Raw genomic sequence first — 27,234 nt, 5'->3', positions numbered from 1 at the left:
CAAATGTCATCAGGATATAAATAACTGCCAATCAGAGAACAATATTAACGACAAGAACAAACAGAGGACAATAGCTAATTTTTCATGCATATTCATCTTAAGGAGGGGCTTGTAAAAATAACCACCAATGCGTTAACTAAAATGTGTGAATGACAACGTCTACACACTCATCAAACACAATTACCATAAACCGATAAGACATAGTAATGACATAAATGTGTTTGTCAACACCTGCATGCAGAGATTGAATATATTAAAGTATATATATGCATACATGGCCCAACCCACTAATCTCAATGGAATGTCCGGTCTGAAAATGACATTTGCTACTATAGACTGTTCAGGCAAGCCATCACTGCGAACTTCGTTTGCTTATAGTATCGAAAGAAAGCCCAAACGTCTAGCAGCAAGACTAGTCTCTTCTGAGACAGGTTTGCCAATTTTCATAGCTCAGCTTAAGACCAGTCGCATGATGCATGCTTGGTAAAAATGACTTTGATGTATTTCCAAAGCATCAACAAATTCAGCTTAGATCAGATCAGCCTTATTTGTATATATGACCCTTTATCAACAGATAACTTTACTTACACATCCAGATATGACATCATAGAATCTCTGAATGAGTGATACAGTGGTACTTTTACCACAGCCACTGGCTCCTACCAATGCCACAGTCTGACCAACACTAACTGACAGGTTCATACCCTGTAACACCTAAAATAAAAAAAAAGAAAAGAAAGATAGATTAATTGTCATTGTCTGTAACCACAATGTTGCGGTTAATCATGAAGACTGCAAGAAACACTAACTCTTAGTTCTGCAGTGCCTAACAGTACATGTTTATCATCATCGACATAATATTGTATCAATGTACACTTGGGTTCCTAGACTGTAGGATATGTCGTGCTGTTCAACTCTCCCTGACTTCCTGTTCCAAACACAAACTTGAAAATTTGTACTGAGAAACATTTAATAGCACACTTCACTCTTTGTCAACATTTTGACCCACTATTCAGAGCATGTGACCTATAAATATATACAGGTATATGAACCCGTCATAGGTGCCTGGAACTTGGAGGTTTGCATCATCCCCCTCATCTGTTTAACAATAGCAACAATAATACAATGTTTACCAGCACAGATGAATCACTAATTTAAGACTGATATAATATGTTAGACAGTACAAGTGAAGTGAGTGTTGAAATTCTGAATATCAATATTGTTTATATTTCATAATGTCTTGACTGCGAGAAGAGTGACTGGGTCATCACAATACCAAGTTCGAATAAAGTCCATGAATAAATAAAGGAAGGTTGATTTTCTATTTACCTTGACATCAGGTCGTGACGGATACTGGAAGTGAACATCTTCAAGTTCAATGTTACCATTTATTGGTGGTTTTTCTCCATCAGGACTGCTACTATCAATTAATGGTATCTTGAAAAAAAAAACAAAAAAAAAACATGTTAAAATGACACCATGGATACACATATGGTTTGTGTATGACATGTGTTTGAGAATTGTGCATTTGATCTTCAAAATATCAAATAAAGCATAGTTTTGTGACATTCTAGACCAAATAATTTGTTTCCATTACTCCCAAATATTATACATAGAAAATCCACAACAATTTGATGGAAGTATGGAATTTTTCTATTTTTCAAGTTACACCAGTACAGATCTGTGTGAAAGGTCATCGACATTGAAAATCTTACCATTAATCAGATCAGACCCTTCAATATATTGTATACTTTATTTCAATTTTCCATTCCATTGTAATTATTCCCTTTTTTTCAGATTTCATTAATTATCTTAATTTCAACGATTGACAATGTTGGTATTACTCCAGTGTGATTACATTGTTGTTTGTTCTCAATAACAAGATTCATGTTTCTACCAGATCTATAATGTCCCAGATTTTCCTGGCTGCACCTCTGGCTACAGCAATGTCACCAATAGAGGGCGCTGCATTACCCAGTGAGAAGGCACCAATGAGCACAGCAAAGAATACCTAAAGGTAAGACAAACACACTTCATTTATCAAAGAAAGTGAAAATCTTCAAAGTATGAAAAGTTTGTATAAAGTACATGCAAAATTAAGTTACTTGATTTTCAATATGTTTATCAATCATATTAATTCATTCATGCTTCAATACTATAAAAACCTAGCTAGTAACTATCTCAAATGAAACTTTGTTTCTAAGCAAAAAATTAACATGTTTTTATGAAAGTAAAAACCCCTGCAAGATGACACAAAAACATGTACACTGGATGACCACTTAACTTTAAGAGTGATAATAATATGTAAATTGCATTTAACACATAATTCAACAAAAACTTGTATGCTAACTATTTCAGAGTAATCAATTAACTATTAACCTTTTTGAGATACAAAACTTATCTCAACAGTATTATATTTTATATCCCTACATATTTATTTATGACACTCCTACATGAAATGAATCATTGCATACTCACTGTAAGCATAGAGCCAATGGTGTAATCCTTGTCTGGATTCAAGATAAGTTGAGTTCCATACCTGCAAAGATACATATCGTATAAATGTTTTGAAATATATCGATTTTTCTGTATTTCACGCATTTCAAGCACAATTTAAAAGATGTACTTCTAGCATCCTAGTCTTACAGTCAGTATATTGAAGACATGTAAAATGGACCTTTTCAAAATCTAGTGCCCACTAGCTATTTAGTGTTGCAGAGGTGTAAAATGGACTTTTCAATGAATTGTACTCTCTCTAGCTTTCTGTGTCACAGTGATGTGAAATTGAATTTTTTCAATGGATTGCACCCTGTAGATATTCAGTCTTGCAGTGATGTGAAATTAACTTTTTAAAATTTACCAGCACTCTCATTGTTACAGGAATGTGAAATTGACCTTTTCAATATATAGCGTCCTCACACTTGCCATGAGTAACATCATCAGTAAAAAGATAGTAGCTGATGATTAATTGCAAGTTCAAAACTTCAAATCCCATTCAATCCCCCCCCCCCTCTTCATAAACCTACTTAGTACATGTATAACATTTTATTTTCTTAATCAAAACCATGACCTACCAGAAACCTAGGGCATATGTACAGAACACTAACAGGAAAGTTACTCCCATTCCAACTCCAGAAACTACTCCCTTCTTTATACCGACAGTTTTTGCCGAATGCAGGTTATCTCTATACCTGTGGTTACACAAGCAAAATACAATTACAATGTAATGTTTCCATGGCAACAACAAACAAAAAGTTACAAAGATGCACTATTTATATCACATTTTATCACTATCATCATCACTATCAATATCATACCATTGTGAAACTGACAACATTTTTTTTATTCAATGTTACGCTGTTAGTCAAACTTGCTAAGCACAATGTATCATCAACATTATTCCATGTAACTAATTACCTACAACTTTGCCTGTAAATCATAACACACAATGTACTATGAGTGACAAGTGACTGAGTTCATTAGTTCAGGTAGGTGACATACAAAATTCCACTGTTGTGTTCAGAGCCTAGCTACGTACAGTTTACCAACACTTACACACATAATTAAATAAGAAGTAATGATGATGGTGAGGTACATGTACATACCTCTCTGTCTCCTTTTTCTCCCCTCCAAATGCTGCTACAGTTCTAATGGCAGACAACACTTCCTCAGCCACAGCCCCTGCTTTAGCATAGGCATCCAGTTCTGTACTTGTCATAGATGTAATCAACTACAAACACAAACAAATTTAAGACACGTGACAAATTACACCACAGTCATGCTGATCATCACTCCTTTGTATTGATGTTGCCATACATCGCTGTCATATATACTACCATGTCCTGCACATGTTCTGATACCATGACGATGAAAAAGACAGCTAACAGAAGTGTCCTGAAACACTCCAGAAATGACAAAAAATCTTTTGTGCAAATGAAAGAGCAAAAAGTAGGTATGATACATTTGTGTGTGTGTGTGTGTGTGTGTGTGTCTAATAATAAAAGCACTGATAAAAATCCAAAATTTTACAAAGTGAAGAGAATTTTACATTGTAATATCAATAGAATGATGACCAATGTTTTTATTAAGGGTGGTAAGCAGGTCAAATCTACCTGTGTTCCCTAGGCATTTTACCAGGGTTCCCCACCAGAAGTATGGTGCATGGTATGGAAAGATTTGCAAATTTTACTGAATTTCCCTCCTCTGTTACAGGGATCCCAAGACCTTAGCAAAAACACTCATGATACCACATAAAAGACATATTAATTTGTGTACTTACTTTAGTCATGAGGAAGGCACACACTGCTAAGAGAGGACTAACAGCCAGAATGACAAGAGTTAACTCCCAACCAAAGATAAAACCAACTATAAAACCTCCCAAGAAAGCTGTGAAAAACTGTACAAACGTTCCCAACTTATCACCAATTCCAGATTTTATTTTGTTTATGTCACTGTGAAAATAGAAAAGTAGACATTCATTACTCAATGTATTTAAAGAACTCAATACCATATTCTTGCATTATTGCTATATCTTATCTGTAAAGCCATACGTGTCAAATAGGATCATTTGTATGTTCACGATAATTTTTGTTCAATCTAATCATTCTGCTAGGAAACTGTTCTCATCTGACACTCAGTCCTAATCTGACATTGGTCTTAAAAGGCCCATGATTCAATAACAGCTTTGTATGTTAGTTCTAGCTTATTCATTAATAGAGTTACAAGGACTCTACAGGATCATTCTTTTCATCAAAACCTACTTTTTCTATAGCTCTGCCAGACAGATGTTTTTCTCATCTAACTTTTAATACCAAAACAATTTTAGCTTCAAAGTGGTACGTAAATTATATCTAAAACATCTCAAAATTATGTTCCTATAATTGCTTATTTGATTTATAGATGAATAACATGAGAAGTCAGTGTAGCAAGATTTCATTTTTAAGTGCGCCCTCTACAGCTAGGTCACTGCAAAATCAAACATTCAAAAGTCAAAGTTCACTTTAATAGTTATCTTCTGGCAAAGTGTCTTCTGGGTCCTACATCTAGCACGTACTAGCTTCAGACAAAGTGCTCATCCAATTTTCTCATTGTGAACATAAATATACCAAAATGTCTGTTTAACTCTTGTCACAAAATTCAAACTGAAAAACTATTTTTTAATTAATGCTCTACAAGAAGTTATATAACTTTGAGAGAGAACAATGAAAACTTACTCTGATAATCTGGTGGAGAGTTCTCCACTTGGATTGGTGTCAAACCAGCCTATTTCCTGCCTTAGAATAGACCTGAAGAAGCTTGTACGCATCAGGTAGGCTTGTCTCTCAGCAGTGGTCACCAAGCAGGTAATTTGAAAGTATGCCGCCACAAATGCACCAACTCCAATGAAGACAAAATACAATGCATACTTATTCATATCTCTCAAGAACTCCTCCATTGCCTTTTCCATTTCCTCTCTGTAAACGGGAAATCATGTATGGAGCAAAATAAGGGTAAGTGTTTTTTTAAAATTTAAAGTCTTTTCTCTTGTCCAAAACCTCTGTCCGAGCCAAAATCAATTTGATTGGGTAAATTGTATTATACTACACGTACAGTGTATGTGTAATGGTACACAAATATGTGTAATTCACATGTGATTTAATACTGTTCAGGGCAGGGTGTCACATATTACATGTAAGTCATTATTCCTAACAAAACAGTTTTATAATACATGTATATTGCAGTTGCAGCTAACCATATTGTACCAATACTCACTCCACATAGTCGTCATAAGTTGTTCCATTCGGGAGTGAGACATTCCATCCTGCGCTATTATTTGTACCCGATTCAACGAGGGAATCTGTCATACCCCCAAATACGATGACCATCAGAGGAAAGGCAAGTCCATGTACCATGGCAGCAAGGACACCACCCATTAGCAGAAATGCATCAGTACAGTTGGCAAAACGGAACTATAGAAGACAATAAGTGATTGGTCAACACTGGATAGGGAGATAAGACTGTAACCAATCAATGAGTAGTTTTCATTCCTTTCAAAAAATCTTACCATTGCTGTAGCTATGAACAAAAATTTTGATTGAGAAACATTTGGCGGGAAAATTAGAACATGTTAGACAAACGATACTCAAAAAATGAGGAGTGTATTGTTTGATGACTATGTAACAAGAAAATTTAGATCTAAAAACATTTGGCGGGAAAATCAGAACACGTTAAACAGCACGGTGTAAAATGTGGACTGTTCGATACCAAATTTAAGCTTTGTGGGAAGGAAAAAGTAAATTTGTGTTTGTAATAGATGTAAGAAATATGCCTATACATAGTGGTATGAAACTTACCAGCTGAGAGAAGCTAACCATTTGGACTGTCTCTGCTTTGTCATCCTTCCTATACAACAAATAATCATAACATGTACATGTCAATGTTGCTGGTTCCATTTTTCATTATTTGCTGAAAAATACACGAGATCTTTACACTTGAAACATTCTTATATTAACTTTGATTACTTCTCTACTAGTTCCTGATGGATTACACTACAAATTGATGTCCATGTGTAAACAATGATGAAAGAGGCATGAACCATTTATATGCACTTGTTTGTCAAGAAATTTGTTGATAGGGGTTTGTAAACAATGGTTGATTATACATGATTAAGAAAGTACAATGAATTTGATAATGTTGATAGTTCTTTAAAATGCATCATAATACGATATTTCATAGACCTGTTTTTGAATTTTGATAACACTGGAGACAAAATTATTTACTTATTCTCAATGTATACATATATGTAACAATGCAATAATCCAAAGAATGACCAATTTTTCCACAACTGAGATCTCGATCATTTCTCCTAAAATATAGTAACCAAGTGAAGATTTTCTAGTTGCTATGATACATACTTGTCACCATCATCATCATCATCTCCATCCTTCTTGCCATCACCATCTGGAACATTGCCATTTTCCATATCTTTATTTTTATATTTTTCTTCATGGACACCATTGGCAGTGGTTGTAGACACTTCAAGTATGGCTGGTGAATCTTTCTCTACAGACCCATTGGGTTGAGTTATGACATCGTTGTAGGAGGGCGGTGCAGGTAAAGGATCTGTGCATACATTATAATCAGGTACAATGTATGTTACATTGATTCTCATTCAACACATTAATATACAAGACATAACTACATGTACATGTATTATGTCAATAAACTTTACCTATGAAATGTACAATGTCAATATCTGCAGATGATAGGAACAACCTGAGAGTCGTCGTCCTTTGCACTCAACATTACTGTCGTTTGCATATTTTGCAAGCAACACCAAACAATGATAAACTGTTCAATTTAATAATAGTGACAAATCCTCCAAAAATCCAAAATTTTCACTTTTTAAAAGGTTTTTAGGTGAAGTTTCATTCCTATTTATACAAACTCGTGGAAGACAGCCATGTGATTTTTGTGTATGTAGTGTGCCACCACATGGCCAAACAATGCCATTCATGACCCGGCAATGTATTAACCAATCACAAAAGTCCTTGGCAAAATCAAGTCTTAGCTTCTAATACACAGTGAATACATGCATGCAGTCATCATTTAAATGGAAGCCCAGAAAACAAATTACCATATTGGACAATACATTGACCAATCAGATGAGCCATATATAACAATTACAATCAATAAATAGAAATTACTGTCATCAGAACGTCATTTTATCAGTGGTGGACCATTACAACTGACCCCGACAACGCTGAATATCTTTTCCTTATCACACTAGCTCGACTGTAAGATACGTCATGTTGTTCAGCCCTATCAGGCTCTTAATGAGTGGTGCTGGCTGATAGTGTAGCATGAATGTCTGTATCTTATAGACTACATTGTACACACTGTTAAACTCTTTATACAGCTACACATGACTGTTGCTAACAGCAGGATGCATTGTACACAAACACACGGTATTCAAGTCTGCACTGTTTGTATACACAACACACTGGAACACATGCATGGTATTCAAGTCTGTACTTTTCTTACATGTATGTAGCAGACACTTACAGCAAAGACCTTTTTATTTCTATTATAGCTACAACTGTATAGCATTCTGCTGTGTACTGTGGTTGTGTGTATCCATGTATGTGTATCAGAGAATTGTGATTATAATAGTCACATGTCACACTTAGTCACTTGTCTTTCATTACAGGTATGTCAAACCAAACGCAGCAAAAATATTTCTTGCAGTATTCTTTTTCCTGAATGAGTGAGTGTTTTCTTTTGGATGCGTGACTGCTTTGTGACAGTGAGACACTTGGTGCAATTTTTAGTGTGAAAGGTCCAGTCGTTGGTCCACCTATATGTAACGTAACCACTCGCTATGGTTCAGTATATTATATACTTGTAAGCTGAAACAACACCTGGACCTTAGTTACAGGCGCTTAGGTACATTTTACGATTTTGGAAGTATGTGAAACACATGAAATAGTAAAAATAATATATTTTACCATGTTGCTGTCAAAAATGGTAAACCCTAAGAAAAATACTTAAATTCCAATTACCAACAGTCATAATGCTGACCACGGTGAAATGAACAATTTATGACATGATTTTAAAATTGCTTTCATTACCTGATCCAATGAAAAAAAGTAAAAATTTATCACATACTGCTTCTATAGGTAAAGCATATTCAATTTTCTGCAGATTTATGTCATATTCAACTCTGCACTATTTGGAGACCTCTGTCATTTTGAAGGGTCACTTTGCAAAATATATCTCCAAGAATACTGAACTCTTGGACTGTGCAATTTTCAACAGCTGATACATGACAAAATTGGAATAAATGAAAATGTCAAAAATATCATTATCAAAATCAGATATGAAATGTTTGGTATGTTGAAGTTCTACCTTGTTGTCACTACATGTAAGTTCACTTCACATAGCACATTGGCTTAGACATACATGTACTCAAACAGAACATAACAATGTAATGACATGTGCAGATGTTTTGCATATTAATGACCACATATATAGATGTAAACTTATTATTTTATACATCTTCCCTTCTTCATCCTCTCCTGTTACTGTATAATGTAAAATTGTCTTGAAATGCTTCCCTTCTCATACTCCTTCTGTAGCACCAAATGTTGTCTGTGAAACATACACTAAGCACCAGAAAGGCTAACCTAGAAACTTTGCTATCTGACTTGGCATACTATTTGGACCCAGTATATTTGAGCCAAACAGCAATTGTCAAGTTACATCATAGCAAAGTCTCTGGGCTACAATATGGTGACCCCAAAAATGAAGAGCATATATTATAAACATTTGCAAACATAGCAATGACTTTTATTTGTGCCGACAGACATATGTAAAACAAGAAGCCATTTGCATGTTTACCAATAATTATGATGAGTGAACAAGCAAATATTCAAAATATCGTGAAACAATCAGATATTATGACAAAAACAATATCTATGGTCCCAATAACATGGCCTTTAGAGCTACATGTACATGAAAGAATTGACCCACTGTGGTTTAATTTTGTGACAAAAAAAAACCTGCTTAATAATATATATTAAATAGAGTACTAAATGATGGCAAGAAAACACAATTGAGTTGACTGGCCAACAAGTCATAATAACAGGAGTATTCTCAGTAGCATTTTACCTCACACTAGAGGGTCAAAATAGAACAAGAAGGTTGACTTATATTCTCACAAGTGTAGCTGGTCAAAACATTGACCACAAGTGTTATTTTGGTGGTACAATTCTATTTCATGTAAGAAGAATTCATATTTCTCTATGAAAAATTGAATGTGAAATTTTTTCTATCAATATCATCATGCAAAGTTTTTTTCAAATGTAGTTGAAAATTTCAAACTTCAGTTTCTGAAAAACTAGCTCCAAGGGTAAGTATTATTAGAACCATTAATACGTATTGTCAAGTTTACATGACTGCAAAGTAACATCCAGTGACTAAGTAGTAATTAAGAAAGATACTCACTGCCAGGAACTGAGTCCAAAATACATTGACCATTCCAAATGGTCAATTTCATGGTCATTATATGCACACAAAAATGGAAATAGGCTATTTTTCTTCACCACTTTGTGCATAATATGGGTGAATTTTAAGGTCTGTGGCTGGAAATATCAGCCAACCACAGAGAGACCTATGAACCATCTCTGGTTTGTGGCTTGAAATTACAGCCAACCACAGAGACCTATGAACCAGCGATAGTACATGGCTTGAAATTACAGCCAACATCAGACACTTATGAAATTCCAGTTAACTTTATATGGTGAAAATGAGAACAAATTTGTCAAAAACCTAACTTTTAAGGTGGGTCATTATGCCTTGGAAAAGGTCAATGTATTTTGGACTCATAATAACTATAATTATTACCCAACTATGACTACCAGATATTTTACTATAATTTGTGTTCACTAAATGAGAGCACACAATGATATGATGTTGGTGTGGGATTTTTTTTTTTTTGCAGATTGTAACTTTGAAGTACAACAGAACACTATGAAGTCACACAGTAACTTGCAATAGTGTGACTGGCTGGTATGGGTTGTTGAGGCAAAAGTCAGCTGCCATGCTTTTATTAAATTATAAATCTACATTAGACGCAAACATACATATATGCACATCACAGGAGTAGATACCATGAACAGGACATCACCATTTTGTGACAAATGCACAGATGTTAATGGTTAGTACAAGATTCTAAGTATTAGTACAAACATGCAAGCTAATTACATGTTTAAATATCTATCAAATTAGTTCCTATGAGTCTCATTTAAGTACATGCAAAGAAGTACATTTTAGTAAGCCTTACACATTTATCATTAATTTAGTACATTGTTATTAAATTTTTAAGCAGTCAGTTACAATAATTTTAATGCTAGCATTTTCACCATAATTTCAAAATCAAAAGTTCTCTCAAGATATATCTTACCAGAATGAAGAAAAGATAAGAAATAGTGAAATCAGTCAAACTATTAAAGAGCTCCTCTATTTTTCGCTTATCATTTGAATATATGCCGTATCAAACGTTTCCTTTTCAGGTCACACCGCTGTGCCAACATAAGTGTACTTTGACTTGGTAAACATATGATAAACTCACCTCCACAGAAGTTGTCAAAAAAAAATCATTCTTTATAAATATCTAAGTATTAAACTACAGATTTTCCCTTAAATTAAACCATTATAAATATTTAAGATTTGGGGAAGAGATTTTTGATAAAAAGTCTTCGACCATCACTATCTAAAATGTTTATGACTGATGAAAAAATTTGATCAAAAATTCTAAAATTTGTCACATTTTTTGTCATAAGAAAATCATGCACTTCAGTGTATGTCTATGAATAAATGTACCATGGCCTACATTTTATGTTGTGTGTCATGTGTTAAAATTATGAAACTAGGTCATGGTTGCACTGAGTGAAATGGAATGCATTTTAATGTGTTTTGTATCTGTTATTGTCAATAATTTAATTACTCAAGTATGAAGATTTTGGTTGAATCTTTACATCATGTTATTGTCAAGGTCATATGTGGAGGTCATATGTTTACACGGCCATCTTAAATGTTAGGATTCACTACAGAAAATTTAACACAGTTGGGCATTACTGTACTGGTTTTAACATTGGCTTGAGGTTATAGAGCTATGTTTACAATCTCTGCTTCTGGCCTAAAATACAACAGGTACATGTACTCAAAAAGGTCGCTTACCCTTAGCTAGAAATATTGAGTGACGGAGTAGCAACACTGGTATGGCTGATAAAGAGTTTACATTGTATGGTTTGTGGAGGTCAATTTATAGATTTTGAGTAGCAGGTTTAGTAGATAACAAACAGCTCAGCCAATGAGGCAAAAGATGGAAAATGTGCAGTGTCAGTACTATAATTACACAAAGTGAACAAACTTTATGAGGAAGTTACAAAAATGACCATTTACCCCACCACTGAATATCTTTGAACATCCCTGTTACGTATTTTAATATTGCTTAAAGTTAAATAATAAAAGCTTTAATCTCAACAAGCAATACACAGCCAGCACATATGATTTGCTTTAATAGCCACTCATAGGTACTTAAACTTTCAGTTCTCACCAAACTGTTCGACTGGTGGTAAGCCATCAGTTGGGGTGCCTCTTGCACTATCATATGTGACGGAAGTTGCTGTCTTACCACTGGTCCCGTTTTTGTTGGACATCTCGAGTTCTATTTCCTTTGAAGGAGGTGAAGTAGTGTCTCCATTGGAGGCCATTGTGTTTAAATGTCAACACAAAAATATCTACATGTGGTGCCTTCAAATACTTTTCAGTTGACAGGTTTACTGTTCAAATATTAACTAGTGAAATTCCAAATTTGCCGATGTTATTCACTTTAAATCCTGCAAGATAAAATATAGATACCACACATTCCAAATTAGTCAGTGCATTTATATGTAAATGGACTGACAGCTAAAGCTATGGCAACATAAAAGACTTACCAGTACATCCATACATAAATTACATGCAGTAAATGTTGAGAAATTAGACAATAACAAGGAATTAATGTCATTTACTCAATTTGCTGTAGATAGTTTTGGCAAAATGTTAATTGTCAATTAACCTACAAAAAGAATCCATGTACCAAAGAGACCAATTGTGACTGTACAAATACAACATGTACATGTATGTGAATAAGGCACAGAAAAAATTATGTATTATACAATGTATTACAGTACCGGTATGTGTGTTTGTGTGTATATTAGGAATATGATGTGTGGTGGTGGTGGGTGCTAATCATTGCAAGTCAGAGAATGATCACTGTACAGGTACATGTAATGATGTCACCGCTCCTCAGTCCAACTAGTATTTTTTAACAATGTACATATACATATACATATACACATACATATACATATACATGACTTGTACATGTATTATACATTACTTAATAGATACACAAGTTATAGTGAACATTCACATAAATTATATACAACTTACAAGTGTTACATTCTCAAAAGACAGTCCCCATTTGAATCGGTTTGAAACCAGTTTCTATATCATCATGAGAAAGCTGAGTAATGAATTTGAATCGATGAACTGGTTTTGAACTGATTACAATTGCAAATAAATTTACTTTGAATCGGTTCAAAACCAGCCCCCCTGAGGGGGTCTCAAAGTGATTCAACGTGCATCGTACATTTATGTGTGAACAGGTGATTCGATCAGAACCAACTTAAATTTGATTTCAAACCGATTTTAAAATTCCACATGGGGACAAGTCTATTATTACAAATGTAGCTCCTTCACTTTCAGGATTATTCCTTTACATTCATATAAAGCATAAATTGGAATATTTATATTTCTAATCTGAAAATAATTTTTAGAACGATATCAACTGCACAGGTCGATAAAAAAAGATTGATAGATTTTCTCAATTAAAAAGTCAGTGTTATTTTGCATCAGACAGACATGTACAATTTGTATCTTCCACCTACACCATTCACTATTACATAAATCTAAGAAATGACATGAATTTCAGTTCTGCATTTGACAAATACATTAAATCAATGCCACATTATCTTGTTCTTATGACTCATTGGACGTAAAAATGATGTCATCTACTTGTTAAGCCACATATAATGCACTCAGCTGTCACACAGGTATACGACAAAGTATAACATACTTAATAGTACACACACTGGAAGTGTTTGCTATGTAAATAGACAATAGCAAACTGACTTCAGACTTGACACAGTATGTCAATTTATGTAACTGTCTTGCAATTTGTTCAAACATGTAGATCTATGTGGTGGTTTACTCAGATCAAAGACACCTTCTACACTTTGTCCTACACCATCCTCACAGACTTGACATGATATTTTTCTGACGCAACGAAAAATGCCTTTTACACAGTGCCGTAATTTAAGAGGATTTCTACACCCTTCACTTGTGCATATATACATGAAATCGCATTGACAGTAGTGCTAAAACTATTTAGCGTTGTGCAAATACTTTCTTAAAAGTACAAAGGTTAACTGACTGTAAAGCATAAAAATTCAGTATATATATATCTCAGTCACTCCCTTGATCCATTTTATAATTTATATACCTACAACTTGGTACAGGTATAACAACATTCTACTGCAGACAATAAAACTCTTAAATATATGACCCAGACATCTATAAACACACCCAACCTTTCACAGCTGTTAACTTCACTTGAAATGACTACCCAGCATTAACAGAGTCCTGCAACTAGCTCCACACAACATCCGTCACTGCAGTGATAAGTATACGCCGTGTCCAGAGCTAGAGACGGGGTGACCGGGACACCTTACATGTAAACATCTGCCGGTGAGGGCGGAACGTCACGACGTAATCTATCAGTATCACTGCAGCCGCTGCGCCCCGTCATTGTAACATGTAACGCAATCTTCAGCAAGATCTAGTTAAAGTTTAACTTATCGTAAATGACTCACAGTTCTCATAGATACCACTATTTGATATCATTATCAACAAACTCTGTGACATAAATTTACATAGAGGAATAAATCTACATCTGACGTATACATCATGTGATTCAGTTTCAGTGCTTTTTATTGTCAAGAAAACATATCTTCATATGACCTGTCTAATATGGCAATACTCAGCCCAGGTGTTGTCCTCCAACAATGTTGGGGAATAGGTAACTAAGCTTATGGCTGTCATACAGACAGTATATTTACATTAAAACAATGGATCAATATCTGAGGCTTTCATCAATCATTAATTTGAAGTCTCATCAAATTTATTGATCCAGACTTGACTACAATGAGCTCTATATTCTAGCTGCTCTTTCTTTGGGTCAGTACAATCGTGTCTTCATCATGGCTACACATATATGTAGGTCACCATTACATACGATATTGTATCGTGATGTCATGACAGTGTTTACTAGACAGTGTTAGTCTGAATGCCAAAGTGGTCTCCAACTTATAGTAACCATAGACTGTAAGATACGTCGTGACGTTCCGCTCTCACCGGCCTCCTCTCAAACAAACAAATCAGATAGACGGACGGACGTACGTACGTATACAAACGTAGACACAGACAGATAGATACAAAAAATAACCATACAATAAACATACACAAACACAACAAAATATGCATGGGGTATAAATCAAAATATGACATTTAAGCTAATACGTCATACTTCTATATATACTCACCTATAAAATGGTATGTGTATGGATGAGGATATGTAGATCATAATAGTATATTATTTCAATAGCATATAGATCCACATAAACACATGTATACAGATAGTTATCCATGAGTTTGAAAACATATTTTCATTTACCCATGCATATTTTTGTTTGTGAATATTTACTTTTTATTAATGTTTTTATTTTATTTGTAACACCACAATACTACATATGATGGTTCCTCGGCTCACTGTAGCTAGACTTAATGTGTCATGTGTAGTGAAGCTCCTACCCTGTCTCTTCCCTGGATCGGTGACATAGCTTTACTCACTTGTGGATCAGGAAGGAGAACAGTGGAGTCACAGAACCAGCAAACAGACCCTGCTAAAGATATCCTGACACTGATCTTCGTATTTCAACATACCAACCATAAATCATTCTGTCACTTTACACAAATATACAAAACTGGTGTAAATATAATAATTTATTTTTTTTTTCATCAAAATTTACAAACCAAAACTTGAGGGTGATCATTTAGTTTGACAGGTTAATACAAAATATCACAGTCATACACTTGGCATTGAACTGCGAACCATATACACACTATAATACATGGTTAAGTATAACAAGAAAATCATAATAAGGCGATAGATAATTAACAGTAAGGTATTCATTATATATAACATATATATGTGAATAATTATTAACTTTGATGACAAATAATACACAGGCAATAGATTCAGAGAAAAATACTAAAACCATTCAACTCTTTTTTAAATATATATTCAACATAATATATTGAATAGTTAAGTGTTGTCAAAAAGTAAAACACAAAATAGATAGATAAGTGGATAGATGGGTATACAATAAACAGTTAACACAAGAATAATTTATCTCTAGCCCTAGAATATCCACTGAGCCTTCCTTTCCACTGACAATAGTGAAATATTTCATGATAGTTTTCAATTGGACAAACGTATGTATACTGTAACAATCCCAACCTTTTAAGGGCATATTTTTTTATACAGTTGTTACTTGGTTTACCATATGAAAATGACATTTTGATGGCAAAAAACAGGAGAGACTAATGGAGAGCAGCGCACTTTTTATTCTTGACCAACAAGTTATTCTAATCTGAGCACTAGTATATGTTATCTGTAAGTCTTCTATACCGTGTCACTGATATTTCTCTTTCCATCTAAACAGTTAAATGTTTTCTTTTGTAAAGTCGTACATCACAACACAACAAACTTTTAAGTCTCATAGAGCTGTAGATAGACTATGAAATACATTATGTTGCACTGCCCTCATCGGTCTGCTTTCACATGTGATATGTGAGGGTGCCCTGTCATGACATACTAGTACTCTATGGACTAGATTGTAGACTGAACAATTACTTGTTTACACTTTGTAACTCAGTACAAAGGACTCAATGTAATCTATGTTTAGCAATAAGTGCACCAACAATGAATCTCTCTTCCTTTTAAAGTTTGGGGCTTTTGGCATACACTGCAGTCAAATGTCCTCACATGAATTTGTACGATAAACACGCAATCCTACTGTTTAATGTAATGTGTGACATCGCCTGACTCTTAACTACTATGGTCACATCCAGATATATAGGCTTCAATTTGATATTTGTCTGGTCAGCTTTCATTTGACATAGGACATACAGGAAAAATACAAATTAAAAGCAATGCTTGTACAAGCTAAGCTATGTTTTGTTTAAAATATTACATAACTACAAAGACTGAAAGAACTAAAACATCTAACAAACATGCAGTAAAATGTTCAACAACAAATAAACTTTTCACTACATTCTAATGAAAAATTCAGAATAACATCACCTGATTCAAATATGTTCATATGATCAGATATCTGTTATTAACCTTCATAATCATAGAAAATATATATGATCATAAAATGAATCGTATAATTCCTACAATTTTCCAGACATTCACATAAATGTTCAAAGCAATTACTCTTGACTTTCAGTTTGGGCACTTGGCAGATTTCTTTTAGGAACACCAACAAATCATGCAACAATCTGTATACTGATAGTATATGAACTGTTTAAGTCCAAGTTCAATTTTCAGATGGAAGCCTCCAAATGATTAACGGTTATGCATGGCACAAGTGCCACATGTTCAGACTGATTACATTCTAAGTTGTACAGATGCAATGACTGAGTCACAAAAGTTATGGAAATATGATCTAAAATGCAAAATGTGAATGACTATCTCAACCTGATCAATAAATTATTAATTTTCCTGACTGGCAAAGTACACAAGACCTAAGTTTTAGGTATTTTAAAAAAGTTCTCATACATTTGACCCATTCAGTGTAATACCATAACTGTAAAACACATTACTCTTTTTTGTGATTTTAAATTTCTTAAAAAGATCTCTCCTTTACCTATGAACTTTTTTTATTTCAAAAGTTCCCTTTAATACAGAATTTGGTGAAAGACTTAAATATCATGGCAATTATTTAAATAAAACTTTTAAGTATTGAATAAATCTAGGAGTAGGTTCTTTTTCTTGTGTATGTTGTCATTTGGATTTTTGAAAAAGTATGAGTGTGTGTGTGCGTGTGCACATCAATGTGCCAGTGTGCGAGGTTGTCTCAAAACTCCTACAACTGAACTGATGCACATGTTCAACAGTCATGTTTTGTAACGAATGGCTGAGAATGACCCATTTACTCTTGAGAATAGAGTGTACTCTAAAAAGTTATGAAGATTCATACTTTAAATATTTACCAAAAATAATATGGTCATGATATCTTTCCTGTTGTGATACCAGCTACAGCCTCTATTGGTAAGAATCCCCATTTGTACTTTTGGTATTTGGACAGTGGCATAACCAGTTGAACACTACAGTATATTTTGTGAAAATATATGGACAAGTTTGTAAACCTTCTTGTCATATTAAAGCCTCTATATACATGTATCATACTTTCAATTCTATTGAAAAGTAAGAACCATACTCGTTGCCCTTAGGGTACAGCTCAGCTCAGTGTAGTTCAGTTTTGCCATGTAAATACAAAATCTAAAATTGTTCAGCTTGTCCACTGACATGACCACTTTTGGTGTAAATGTGCAAATCACACACTTTGAAAATATCATAATCAGACTGTCTGAATATCAAACATTTTATGAATATCACACTTTCAAACTCTTTCAATAGTTTGTGAAGACTAATCACTATTTGACAATGAACCAATGAAGACATGTTTGTTAAATTATTCTCACATTGTTGTACTCAAATGTACGCAATTGACAACGTTAAAGCAAGAATCAGTTACACAAACACAGACATCCACATCCAGATCACAATTGATATATTAACTACTGTAAATATGTCATGGTTATTAAAATATCTAAGAGTTTAAAGCCTTTTTACCTTTATAGATAAAAACATACAAGTGAGGTTGGTGGGGGTTTTGGGTTGATCAGTTTTATCAAATCGATAGATCCCTGATTTTAGTTTATAATAATAACAGATTAGATATCAGATTTCCAAAGATATATGGCACTGGTGTGATTACTTCATTGTGGCTTGTGTGTTATTTAACCTGTAGTACACGCCTTCTTTGGCAATCAGTTCACTATGTTTGCCCTCTTCAACAACTCTGCCATGGTGGATGACGAAGATCCTGTCTGCATCTTGTATGGTGGACAATCGGTGAGCAATAACGATACATGTACGGCCTTCGCTGGCTTTGTCTAGAGCTTCTTGTACAACCTGGGATTAATAGACAACAAAACACTTATCAAATTTTCAGAAAGGTAAAATTGATCTAAAGTAAAACTAAATTTAGCTATAGCGCTATTTTTTCACTAGTGGCATGCTCACTCTGTGTGGGTCACAGCCACTTCTGCTTTGAAGTTGTAATCGAGCACATTCATAAAAGCTCATATAGTGGCATGCGGCAAGTAATCTCGCGAACGTTCTTACTGGTCAACTATGTCTTCAAAGAGGATTTTCATAAATTGCATGCCATGGCAAGTGTTATCACAAACACAATTGATTACAACTCCAAAACAGAAGTGTACCTAGAGTGAGCATGCCACCATGCAGCAAAATAATTCGATATAGTGCTACTGAAATAGCAACTAACAATGACCTTGGATTCACAGAGTTACTGATTTGCCATAATTCTACCATAGATTTTACCACAGATGTAGAAAGTAGTATAGGGAACATAGTATTTTTAAAGACAAATTTTTCACCAAGTCAATGTCAAATGGAGTAAATAGAATATTTCTACACATTATGACTGACCAGATACTCTGTTAGCAGAGTAAAAACTAGTGAGGTCTAAATGTTTAAAACCCTTCGAGTTGAATTGTGTTGAGACTATCCTATCCTATTTCCATTTTTGTTTACACAATTCTATGCTACAATGGAAGTCAAAAATTGATGTCCAGCAAAACTATAGAAAAAGTTGATCCTGAGTAAACGACCGTTCCTAGTCTTTGTAGCTCCACTGACAATTAAGATAACATAGTGTGAGAACCTGGCATTGAATCATGGGCCTCACAGATACAATCTAAATAACAAAGTATGATTGAGAAATGATGATTCAAAATGTATGGCTAAATGTTTAAAAATAACGATGACCCACCCTTTCACTCTCTGTATCAAGAGCTGATGTAGCTTCATCCAGCAACAAGATCTTAGGGTTTCTCAGTAAAGCCCTGGCAATAGCAACTCTCTGTTTCTGTCCTCCAGATAATTGTGTACCTTTATCTCCAACCCTAGTTTCATAGCCCTATGGGATAGAAATAATGATTTACATATAAACTATGATTTATACAGTCCTATTGTCTGTCTGTCTGTCTGTCTGTCTGTCTGTCTGTCTGTATGTATGTATGTATGTATGTATGTATGTACATTTTTAAGAACATACGTATGTACATACGTTCATAATAATAATAATAATTTATTCCACATACAAAAAATTTGATTACAGAACTGAACAAAATATCCTTATGTATATACAATAAACTTGTTATTCTGGAAAGGGGTGTGGAAGTAGTTGTTACACAACTAATCAAGTCCTCCCCTTACAAAACATATGACACTCACATCATTAGTTTTGCCCTGTTTCAATCAAGAATATTTAAATGTGGTAGATGATACATGGAAATACACTGAAATTACAAAATAAACAAGTCATTGTCAATGACATAGTCCCCGCTATGATTGGGTTTTAAGGAATTATCACTACTCTGATCAAGCAACAACACTTGTGAACCTAAATCAAACAGACTTAGATATGTTGTGTCTGCTTGTTGGACATGGAACATGCCTACAACAATAAAGGATTGGTCGGGTATGGGGGATCATATCATGATGAAAATGGATATGCACATGTATGTCAGAGAACACTGTCCTAATACCAACTTTGATTGAGATCTTTTCAAGCATGTCTGAGTTATGGCTTTGGACATGGAAAATTCACACAAACAAAATGGCTGCTAGGCGGCCATATTGGATCGTATCACAACAACAATAAATATGCACATATATGTCATAGAACACTGTCCTAATACCAACTTTGAATGAGATCTGTTCAAGCATGTCTGAGTTATGGCTTTAGACAGGGAAAATTTGCTAACAAAATGGCTGCTAGGCGGCCATATTGGATCATATCATGAAACAAATTGATGTGCATATGTATGCCATTGAAAAAAATCGGTCCAGGAATCTCCAAGAAGCGGCTGCGGACGGACGGACGGACAGATGGAACCATATCCATAAGTCCCCGTCCCGGACTTCGTCCGGCGGGGACTAATTAAACATGAGCTCTAGATCCTGAAACAACCAGACTGTAGACATTTTCTAAACTATAACTATGTATGTATGCATGCATGGAAGCATACACGCACACAGGTACCGCCAGGTATGTCTCTCAAGTAATTAGGAGGTCACAAGTCATCACTATTGTGCAAGTATGCATCACCCCATGAATCAAACTTACCAGTGGAAGTGAGTCAATAAAACTGTGAATATTAGCATTTTTGGCAGCATCGATAATTTCATCCATGGATGGTTCTCTGGAGTTGTCGCCATACGCAATGTTTTCGGCAATAGTACAATCAAATAGGATAGGTTCTTGTGATACGATACCAATCTGAGATCTGAGCCACTGGATGTTCAAATCTACCAAATCCTTTCCATCCAATGACTGTAACAAACAAAATATTTCATAAATTTCAATATATGAAATTCGCATTCAAAATACAACTCGTACAAATCGCATTATTTTCCTCAAAAGAAATCACCTTGCCCAGCATATGGTAATCTTTATATACCCATGGCATATACCTATATAGAAGTAAAAACATGCTGTTACACATTAGCAAACATAATACAGCAGCTAAAATCAATACAATGTACGTCATCAATGGGACCATTCCTGAGGTCAAATTTGAGCGATTTTGAATCGTTGTGTTTTGGGTCGTTTACACAACTCCGTTTTCGAATCTTTCTGTTTTTGCCTTTTTACACTGAAACTGTTTTGAATGAAAATAGATCATTTTCAAAACAACCCACTTTTTTGGTGGAAGTAATTTCAAATCATTACATTTGCATGTGTGTTCTTGTCATCGCCATGTAAGCAGTAGGTGCAAACACAACACAATAATTGCACTTTGCATCATGTAAACAGGGCCCAAGACTATGACACTGCCAAGAACTACTTACCACATGGCCAGCCAGTGTATTATAGAATCTCTCTGTCAGTTGTATAGCTGTACTTTTACCACATCCACTACTGCCCACCAATGCCACTCTCTGTCCAGTGTTAACTTTAATGTTGAACCCTCGCAGTACTGGTACATCTGGTCGGGTTGGATAACGGAACTTGACATCATGAAATTCAATCACAGAGTCACACTTGTCCTGAAAGAGACATACACATAAAAAGTAGTGACAAGGCCATTGAAGCACAAGAGCACACCATACATGTATTTCAGAAGGCCTGATAAATGGCACATCATTTAGTCTAGGTGGGTTGATTTACACTATGTCACCTTTCTACAAAACATGTACTATCTATCTATCTATCTTTGACTGAGGACATTTTATCTTTTTAACTTTTTCCTATCTTGATCTAACTGTAGCAATGTCTACCTGTATTTTTCAATGTACAAAACCTTGTTTTGTTGTTGTTAACATAGTCAAGGTTGCTATGCACATTTATCCTTATTTTTTAACACTCTGTTGAACCCTAGAGTTCAGTTTGATAAAAAAAAAATTATGTACATACCAAAATGTACACTCACTAAAATGTAGTTCTCTTAGAATTCACAAGAAAATTTCAGAGAACTTTTATGCAAGGTCGTTTTCATTGTAAACTATTGGGTTGTATCAAACTCATGTTGCACTAGGCTATGATTGCGTACCATCTTACAGGACAGGAAATCTACCAGTACTGTGTATTCAAGTTGGGCATGTGAATTTGAAAGTTTACTCACTGATACTGTGTATTCAAGTTGTGCTTGTGAATTTGAGAGTTTACTCACTGGTTTGAGTCCATCGGGACTACTGCTGTCAATTTCTGGTTCTCTGTCCAGCAAGAAGAAGATATTATTGGCAGCCAGTTTAGCTTTAGCTGCATCAGGAGCAAAAGCGCTGGCTTGACCTAATGCCATGGCTCCGAAGGCAATGCAAGAAAACACCCTGTAAATAAACAGAATGGCAACTTTTAGTACCACGTCTTAGGAAAAACCCAGTATGAATACGAACATCTCGAAAGCGAAAAATGTTGGTGTTGCCTTTTTATTCTCCCTTGTTTAGTGACTATAAATCTTCCCTGAACTGTTGTAAGACTCTGTTACAGAAACTTAACGAGTCCATAAAGGCCAGGGTTTCAATTCCAGGTATCATCGTATCAGTGGCATCATAAGGATGAAATAGGATCATTCGGTTTCTTTCGACCAACTTTTTCTATAATATTACTAAAAATAGTCACACTTAAATCTTGATGGTAATCCAAATTTACTTTTACTTTTTTAATAAACTTAATATATGTACAACCCACAACACCTATGCAAGGCATTTCCACTAATGGCAGTAATCATTTACAACATTCATATCAAGTATAAAAGGTATATTGTTTCAATTGTTTCAGCTATCAGCTAGTGGCTGTAAATGTAATCGATATGTAAAAAATGTCAGTTTTACTAAAGCTAGTAAATCATAATATGATTTAAGAGTGTTAACATGGATGTCATAAAACATCATGAAGACCTCAACACAGCTAAATGTCATTTCAACCAGAACAAGTTTCTCACAAGGCACAAAATTTACTACTTGGTAGACGGTAAGTAAGTCTCGGTGTGAGCATAGCTCTTTGTTAAGGAATGACTTTGTACTTACAAGAAGACCTCTTCAAAAGTCATCCTGTTCAGCTCAATCATCCAGGCACCAAAACGGAATGCTACGGCATGGACAAGGAAAACCATACACTGGGCAAATCCAAATGTCAGACCAAAGATATGGGCTTTCTTTAGGGAAGCTTTATGTGGTGGATACAGTAAATCACAGTATAACTGGTAGAATTTACTCTCCTTTGTGAGGGAGGCAACAGTTCTGATGTTATCGATGGCTTCTGAGGCAACCTAGAGTAGAGAATGTATTCATATTCACGTTTTAACATACATGAAATCTTTGAAACAATATTTAGTAGAACAGTACAAGTGATTAAATTGTAAACTTAGAGAGGTGTAGACTTTTAGTTTGTTGTTTAGACTTTTCATGTATTAAAATAAATAAATAATGGTTAATTGCTTCTTAAGGCCTCCGGCCCATATCGCAAAAATTTACAGTTAGTACTAGTTTACACAATCTCACGGAAGTGTACAGAAAACAAATTAGCAGAATTCCTTTCTTAAAACCTCTGCTCTGTATACATACGCATCTAGGTTTAGAATTACTGGACCTTTGTTTGACGACATAAGTGAATAAAACTTTTCAATAGTAGGATTTATATATGACCATTCTGGTAAGTACTTTTGTCTGAGATTTTGGTACAGGGACAAACTAGAGTAAAATGGTATTCATCTTCAATATTTGTTGACATACATATGTTACAAGTGCGATCTTCGAGATCAATACCCAAAGCACGGCCCTTTTCCACAGCCAGTTCGAGACCAGAACTTCTAAGGCAAGCCAATGCTCGTCTGAATTTAGTTTCCATTTTTAACATAATGTAATCGTCTGACTGGAACAAAAATTTAAAATTTCTATATAAACGTAGTTTGTCCTTAGAACACACCTCTGTCCACCAGTCCTGCTTAAAAATATCCACTGCTCTGGTCAAGAATTGGCATAGGAAGATATCAAAGTCACCAGGGCCTTGCCAATACCAAACCTCTCCAAAACCATATTCAAATAAAAGACATCTGACCTGTGTTGCCCACGATACCTTGTTATTTCTATCAAGTTCAATAGCAAGATTATAACAATGCTTTGCTACTCTATTTGGGGGCATTTGTAAGAGTTTATACCAATATGACAAAACTTTTTTGATTGTATGATTAACAATTGGAAATCTGCCACAGTCCCCTAGTACACAGACGTCAGGTGTTGACGACTTTACACCTAAAAACATTTTACAATACTTTAGCTGTACTCTTTCTGCAACCTGGAACTTGAAATAATCCCCAATTTCTGCCCTGTATGTCAAAACTGGCAAGACCATAGAGTCAAAAAGTTTAAGTTGGCGAGTCTATGCCGATTGTTCTTGGTAAATACAGATGGATTTCGTAAATAGGACAAGTTTAAATATTCATCATCAAAGAGTTTTAGCCATTCATACTTTCAAGGGGTGTGGATAGAAAATCATCGAACTTTTTGAGATAAAATTTTTTTACCAAAAATGAACATTCTTACACCTAATTTGCATATCACTCATGGAATCATTGTATGCTTAATATTTCTTTGTCCATACATCCCTAGATGCATTCCCATTAAATTTCAGCCCAATCTGCTCTGTAGTTTTGGAATTATAGATTTTTAACCAAAAAGACACATTTTTAGCCCTAACTTTATTACTGATGGAATCATCATGTCATGAACAAATTTTACTCTACACCCCCTTAATTAAGAATGTTCCCACCAAATTTCGCACCAATCTGCCCAGTAGTTTCTGAGTTTAAGTTTTATGACCAAAAATCACATTTTTGACCCAAAACCCACATCTCTGATGCAATCAATCTCATTTGAACAATTTCCCAACTAGACACCAGAAGTAACATGACCACTGAATTATCAAAGCAATCGGTCCAGCAGTTTTTGACTTTAAGTTGTTTACACACACACACAAACACACACACTGTGTGTACTTGGTGTATCTATTTTCAATTTGAAGAATGGCACACAATCTCACATATTTTGTGTATCAGATTTCACAAATGCACTTCTTGGTAAACTAGAACTGCTGTGATAGAAAAGTAAAACTCCCCCCCCCCCCCCCCCCCCCCATACTCTTACCTTTCCCGCTCCTTCCAATGCTTCCTTATCTGCAGTAGCAAACCCTGCTAACATCTTCATTTCTAGAGCGCCACCAACGGCCATGAATGGCACGCACGCCAACACAACCAGGGTCATTTCCCAGCCAAAATAAAAGGCAATGATGATACCAGTTCCCATGTTTGCAATGGACTGTATGACAGTTGCAATTCTGATTCCAGCAGCCTGAAGAGTAAATGATATTGTAAAACATGATAATATTGGTACCAAATATAGAGGATGCTTGAATGTAAAGTATGTATGGTACCATGGATCTTATATTTCCATCAGCATACACTTGGCTACACCATAAGGACAGATATTACACAAGTAAGTAGTTTCAAACAATGATCTAACATTTGCTGACTAAATTCTTAGTTGAGGTCTTAAGATAAATAAAACTGTCTGAATGTTCATTCACTGATGATCCACTACAAATGTACATCAGTACCAAGTATTGGTCCTGTGAATTGTTGACGGGGGCATAGTATGCCCTAAATGTAAGTCAGTCAGTCGTATATTAACTTTTACATAATTATCACATCCACAGGAGGTACTTCTCCATGTTCAGAGTTCAGTAAATGTTTACAACTAGGACCACAGTCTGTGATAATGTATATTGCCTGGACTTACCCCTTGTACCAATGACGCATCGGTTGCAAGTCTTGTTGTCAGTGCACCAGTACTGTTTTTGCTATCATCAAACCAACCTATTTCCTGTAAAATAGATCCAAAACATAGAATGTAACACATTTATCAAACTGTGCATAACATAGCACAAACAGATCCAAAACATAGAATGTAACACATTTATCAAACTGTGCATAACAAACAGATCCAAAACATAGAATGTAACACATTTATCAAACTGTGCATAACATAGCACAAACAGATCCAAAACATAGAATGTAACACATTTATCAAACTGTGCATAACAAACAGATCCAAAACATAGAATGTAACACATTTATCAAACTGTGCATAACATAGCATAAACAGATCCGAAACATAGAATGTAACACATTTATCAAACTGTGCATAACAAACAGATCCAAAACATAGAATGTAACACATTTATCAAACTGTGCATAACATAGCACAAACAGATCCAAAACATAGAATGTAACACATTTATCAAACTGTGCATAACATAGCACAAACAGATCCAAAACATAGAATGTAACACATTTATCAAACTGTGCATAACATAACACAAACAGATCCAAAACTCATAATGTAACACATTTATTAAACTGTATAACTGAGCACAAACATATCCAAATCATAAAATGTAAACTAACACACTTAAAATACACAGATTTGGGTTCCACTGGTATTTTCGGTCCATTGTTCTTCTTCAACTCATTAAACTGTTGTTGGCAAGTTTTTATCAACATGATTACTACTGTCTGTTGTTTAATGTTACACACTCTTAAATGCCCCCCCACACACACACACACAATTTTCAAGGTATTACATTTAGTGATAGTGTTATCCTAACTGTACAACACAAGGATTAGATAGCCGATTAGGGTCATTCTCTTTCT

General features: G+C 34.8%; 2 protein-coding genes across 2 annotated transcripts in view; both read right to left on the bottom strand.

Moving 5' to 3' along the window:
* Window positions 1-14,300, bottom strand: part of LOC144434661 (ATP-dependent translocase ABCB1-like) — a 34,122-nt gene extending 19,822 nt beyond the window's left edge. Inside the window, exons 1-13 of the mRNA XM_078123167.1 lie at window positions 14,178-14,300; window positions 12,176-12,380; window positions 6,894-7,101; window positions 6,333-6,381; window positions 5,752-5,948; window positions 5,214-5,453; window positions 4,280-4,451; window positions 3,606-3,730; window positions 3,075-3,191; window positions 2,479-2,539; window positions 1,898-2,011; window positions 1,330-1,437; window positions 589-714 (exon numbers count right to left, since the gene is read on the bottom strand). Of these exons, the coding sequence (XP_077979293.1) occupies window positions 589-714; window positions 1,330-1,437; window positions 1,898-2,011; window positions 2,479-2,539; window positions 3,075-3,191; window positions 3,606-3,730; window positions 4,280-4,451; window positions 5,214-5,453; window positions 5,752-5,948; window positions 6,333-6,381; window positions 6,894-7,101; window positions 12,176-12,254 (1,596 nt within the window). The 5' untranslated portion in view covers window positions 12,255-12,380; window positions 14,178-14,300. The remainder of the gene's footprint in view (window positions 1-588; window positions 715-1,329; window positions 1,438-1,897; window positions 2,012-2,478; window positions 2,540-3,074; window positions 3,192-3,605; window positions 3,731-4,279; window positions 4,452-5,213; window positions 5,454-5,751; window positions 5,949-6,332; window positions 6,382-6,893; window positions 7,102-12,175; window positions 12,381-14,177) is intronic.
* Window positions 14,301-15,640: 1,340 nt separating this feature from the next.
* LOC144434660 (ATP-dependent translocase ABCB1-like) overlaps window positions 15,641-27,234 on the bottom strand; it is a 44,913-nt gene continuing 33,319 nt past the window's right edge. The window contains exons 21-28 of the mRNA XM_078123166.1: window positions 26,321-26,404; window positions 25,670-25,873; window positions 23,555-23,796; window positions 22,699-22,855; window positions 21,878-22,075; window positions 21,153-21,359; window positions 19,794-19,940; window positions 15,641-18,910 (exon numbers count right to left, since the gene is read on the bottom strand). Of these exons, the coding sequence (XP_077979292.1) occupies window positions 18,710-18,910; window positions 19,794-19,940; window positions 21,153-21,359; window positions 21,878-22,075; window positions 22,699-22,855; window positions 23,555-23,796; window positions 25,670-25,873; window positions 26,321-26,404 (1,440 nt within the window). The 3' untranslated portion in view covers window positions 15,641-18,709. The remainder of the gene's footprint in view (window positions 18,911-19,793; window positions 19,941-21,152; window positions 21,360-21,877; window positions 22,076-22,698; window positions 22,856-23,554; window positions 23,797-25,669; window positions 25,874-26,320; window positions 26,405-27,234) is intronic.

Source organism: Glandiceps talaboti, chromosome 4, assembly GCF_964340395.1.
Source record: "Glandiceps talaboti chromosome 4, keGlaTala1.1, whole genome shotgun sequence".
Taxonomy (NCBI): domain Eukaryota; kingdom Metazoa; phylum Hemichordata; class Enteropneusta; family Spengelidae; genus Glandiceps; species Glandiceps talaboti.
This window is presented reverse-complemented; position numbering and strand designations above follow the sequence as displayed.